Source organism: Perkinsus marinus, assembly GCF_000006405.1.
Source record: "Perkinsus marinus ATCC 50983 genomic scaffold scf_1104296947766, whole genome shotgun sequence".
NCBI lineage: Eukaryota > Perkinsozoa > Perkinsida > Perkinsidae > Perkinsus > Perkinsus marinus.
In genome coordinates, this window is record NW_003210480.1 from 113,674 (window position 1) to 118,438 (window position 4,765).

General features: G+C 48.4%; 2 protein-coding genes across 2 annotated transcripts in view; one reads left to right on the top strand and one right to left on the bottom strand.

Moving 5' to 3' along the window:
* Positions 1-1,736: 1,736 nt before the first annotated feature.
* Pmar_PMAR029617 (malate dehydrogenase, putative) lies at positions 1,737-2,687 on the top strand (the record flags this gene model as incomplete). The annotated part of the gene is made up of 1 exon (XM_002779156.1): positions 1,737-2,687. The coding sequence occupies one exon, from the start codon at positions 1,737-1,739 to the stop codon at positions 2,685-2,687; it is 951 nt and encodes a 316-aa protein (XP_002779202.1).
* A 1,973-nt stretch (positions 2,688-4,660) lies between these two features.
* Positions 4,661-4,765, bottom strand: part of Pmar_PMAR029618 (cortactin-binding protein, putative) — a gene marked incomplete at both ends in the record, with an annotated part of 3,837 nt that continues 3,732 nt past the window's right edge. The window contains one exon of the mRNA XM_002779157.1: positions 4,661-4,717. Within this exon, the coding sequence (XP_002779203.1) occupies positions 4,661-4,717 (57 nt within the window). The remainder of the gene's footprint in view (positions 4,718-4,765) is intronic.

Genomic DNA, 4,765 nt, shown 5'->3' on the forward strand with positions numbered 1-4,765 from the left:
TTAACGTTACTCGATGTAACCACTTCTTGATGACGATGTAGTCGATCATTACTCGGTAGAGTCACTTCACGATGACCCTGCCTCGTCCCAGTGTTAGGATGTACTGGACGAATGTGTTCTCTTGTTGTCGGGAACCTTCTTATAGACACCGGTCTGGATAGATGCACATTATCCGGATAGTGCATTGATTGGAGCTGATAACCACTTGACAAAGATGTATCATACGGATAGTTTCCAGTGCCGAACTCCTGATCGGGCTGATGAATGGCGACCCCGGGGTTGTTAGTGTCGTTGTCGTTCATGTAGGGTATGTTCCTTTGTTGGCGTTGATCATGATGTAGATGAACTTGTCTTATACTCTCGATATCTGGTTGAAGGAGATGTTCTGGTACCAATTGATGACATTCTTCGTCTCTAGAACCATTGGAACCTTCGGCTCGTTGATGATGTATCGGCAAGGATAGACGATTCTTCCATAGAATATCGAGTTCAGCCTGGGATGTTGGGCAAGATACTGGAGACCGAGGATCCTTTCGCAAAGGATGTTGATCTTCTTGTTGGGGAGTTTGGTCCGATAGAGCTGACCCTTGATCCTTTCGTAAGGAGTTCAATCTCGTTAGGACAGCCCGGTTTGTAAGAGGGACCGGATAGCAGTTCCCAACATGAGGAGATTGGTCATAATACGGAACCTGATCCCTACGCAAGGGATCCGAATACCCAGCATGAAGAGAATGGTCTCGTATCAAGCCTTGATCATTGCGAAAATGATCACGTGATTCAGGTTGAACAAAATGGTCTTGCACCGATAGAGGATCTTGTAGATTTAGATCCGACATGTGAGCTCGAGGATGATGTTCTTGTACCAGTGTAGAATGATGCTGTAGCTCATTAGGGTCTCCAACTCGATTATGAGGTAGACGTTCATAGTCTTGATTCTTAGAGCCAGACGATTGGGCGGGAATACCAATCCCGGTAAAATGTGAGGGTGGGACGGTTGATGAGACGTCAGCAGTGATAGCTATGTTGGACGCATGATGGTTCCTGTGCTGTAGAGAAGAAGCAGAGGATGATCTAGCCTTAATCGAGGAATCCTAGATGCTCTTAGCGATACTATAGGCTCACCAGACTCTTGATAGACACTGCGTGTAATAACCATCCCAGACTCAGCGCGACAAGACTAACTTAGATTCAATCAGTTACAGATATACTCAGAGCGCTGACTAGCGTTACAGCAATAATAGCCGTAATAAGACTCTAATACTCAGTCGATACTTCAAAGGTCGCTCCAACGAGCGGTTACAGAGATCCAATCGTTTCAGATACTTATCACTCTACAGATATTCGGGCGTGCGCGATACGACTTGCGCCGATCTTTCCCGATCGTGTCGTCACAGCTCACTTGTAGTTTCCTACATGAAGTTTTGCGCTCAGTTGTGTTGCGCTCGGTCGTGATTGCGCTCAGTTGTGGGGTTACGACAGAAGATATGTCAACCGTTTCACATTGTTGTTAATACGCACACCCAAGAATGACGATTGTTCTTGACTTGCGAACATAGATTCCTGTTAGTCGGGGTAACATGTGCGTTGGATGTGAAAGAACCAAGACCTCGTGGTGCATTTCGGGTCCCATTAGTTGCTTGCTCATTGTTGTCGCTCTTATGCGTAGGATTGTCACGGCCTGTTATCGGTGGTTTTCGAGCTACTGCGCCATGTAGTTCATCGCCATTGTTAACCCCATGACTAAAGTGACTCTCCTCGGCGCCTCCGGTGGTATCGGCCAACCATTGTCTATGCTCCTCAAGCTGAACCCTATGATCACCACGCTCGCCCTCTACGATATCAAGCAGGCCATGGTCCCATGTGCGGGAGTAGCTGCTGATGTAAGCCACATTAACACTCCTGCTAAAGTCGTCGGCTATGCTGGTGACCACGAGATTGAGGCGGCCCTAACCGGCGCGAATATTATTGTGATGACAGCTGGTGTCCCTCGCAAGCCCGGCATGACCAGAGATGACCTCTTTAAAATCAACGCTGGTATTGTTCGCGGCTTGGCGACCGCCTCGGCTAAGTACGCCCCTAAGGCGACGCTGTGCATTGTGTCTAACCCAGTCAATTCCACTGTCCCCATCGCCGCTGAGATCTACAAAAAAGCTGGAGTTTTTGACCCAAAGAAAATCGTCGGTGTCACCCAATTGGACATCACTCGTGCAAACACATTCGTGAGTGAGAAAACCGGTCTGGACGTAGAGCATATGGACGTTCCCGTCATTGGCGGTCACGCTGGTGAGACCATCATGACGCTGTTCTCCCAGGCTAGGCCCGAAGTCAAGCTCGAACAGGAGAGCATCGAAGAGCTGGATAAGCGTATTCAGAACGCTGGTACGGAGGTTGTCGAGGCGAAGAGCGGCGCTGGTTCGGCTACGCTGTCAATGGCCTATGCGGCGGCTAAGTTCGTTGACGTTATTATTCGTGGTCAGCGCGGCCAAATTACCGCTGCATGCGCCTATATCAACGAGCCTTTCGAAGATGTCTCGTATTTCTCGTATAGATGTGACTTTGGCCCTGAAGGTGTGTCCAGAGTTTACCGACTAGAGGGCCTAACTGCGTACGAGAAGGGGCGCCTTGGGGAGGTCAAGAAGAAGTTGAAGGGCGACATTCAGAATGGCCTCACCTTCGCCAACAGCTAATTTTTTTCAATACTATAATATCACTCTTTAGTAACACGCTATCGTGTATCTCTAGTAGGTCTTTCTACAACTGAGTTGTGTTGAGCTGAATCGCACTATAAACCAATCGCAGTCTCTATGGTGAAGATAAGAACTCGAAAATTGTCGGACCTTCATCACGCATGGTACTATTGACGCCCGTCAGACAGGTGGCAATCTCAGATCGCAGTATACCGCGAAGCAGTACTCGTCCAGTAGAACAGCAGTTGGTTGAAGGAGGATGTATGTTGGCGTTCGCGTGCCCATGAGTGACAAGAAGGGAATTACCCAGTTTGTTGTGATTGTGGAAAGAATGGGAATAGAACCACATTAACCGGCATGGAATCCGTCACAGTCAAGTTTCCTGGATCTCCCTCTTCGCTGAGTCGAGGACTCAGTGCCACTGAGGCAGTGGCTGTATTCATCCATATGAATGTACGCTCGATGTTAATATTTGTATTTTTAGGGTTTTTATTCGCCGTTGGTTGTTTTGTTGTTTTCGCCCCAGGTGCTACGCAAAGCGGATTCCGCAACTCAGTCGAGTGTATCGTCGTTGCAGACGGAATTATATAATAACGTTCAATGCCGTTATTTCATAAGCCTCCCATAAAAAAATATTTTCGGCCCAGTTTGTCGAGCTCGGCCCTGAAAACCTAATGCCATGGGGCCCCAACGCGATAAACTCAATGGTAGCGGTCAATCAACTTGGGAGGAAGGCCAAGCGGGATCCTGGAAATTCCTTTAAAATGTTTCACCCTAGTTGCGCTACACGGAACCGATGATCTCACTGCTAATAAGCAGTCCTTCAGTATCGACATCCATTCCTCGTTGGGGTCATCCTTCCAATCTGAGCTCATTTTAGTCTCTGCCGTGGATAGGACTTTCTCGGCGACAGGCGAGAGGACGACTTTGCGAACCACAAGTAGAAGGGCAACCGTTTTCCCATGCCGCCCAAATAATCAACACAACACAGTTTCCACCACAGCAGCTGAACAACACTCTAATCATGCTATAAAATATTGAGAAAATTAGCAACTCTCAACGTCACGGTGAACCCTGAGGAGAAATTTTTGCTCGTGTCGCTCGGCTGTTGGAGGCCGCGGAGATCGATCTAGCCGAGGAAGCTAATGTCTTATTCCTGGGCAGGATGCCTGTCAAAGCTCGGTCAATGCCATTAGACTTTTGCTCCTCAGAAATCCTCATAAGTTTTCTTTCGAGATCAGAAATGATGTCAATCAACTCTTCCACCTTTTCCTTTTCGTTGGATGAGTTCTCATCTTCGGAGTCTTCAGCCAACGTCTCCATCATTTCTCGCAAAGCCGCTCGACACACTGACAGTTCGAGAGCGCTCAAAAGCGAGTCCGCCAAATCTCGTCGGGCATCGCATCCGACAGACCCCAAGGCGTCAAAATCCGGTATCAAAAACTCGAACACTTTCTTCAAGCCGTTCGGGTCGCCAACTTCAGTGACGTAATAGAGCAAAAACGAACTCCAAGGCTGGACATACTGGAAATCTATTTTTTCCACTGTTGCATCGATCAGCATCATAAAAACTTCGCGGTTGCCGATCTCCCACGCACTCTGCAGACAAGTGGCATAATATTCTCCTTGTTTTTTCTCGTCAATCCATACTAACGGCAACAGCAGGCTCACTATGTTCTTCGATTTCGCCAGCCCGCATGAGAGCAATAAGCATTGCGATAAGTCACTCGCTAGAATTTCTCCTTCGCAGCCGCTGTTGGGCGGCCCTAGAAGCCATCTGACCGCCTCTACTCGGTTCGCTTTGCACGCGTAATAGAGAGTTCCGTGGTCATCCAGAGTACGCGACTTGACGAAGTCAACACCCCTCATTTTCAGCTCTTCCAAGCCTTTCGCGTCAAGACATTTCACTGCGACATGCGCGAGCCTCTCGCCGAGAGCGTTCGTGGCGTCATTCAAGAGGAACGGATTCCTCTTCACAACTTTATCAAAAAACGGAAAGTTTCTCTTCTGTGCGGCCGCTTTAAGATCGTCTATGGAAACCCCACGGGGTCCTATGCGCGTGTACAACAAGTCAATTA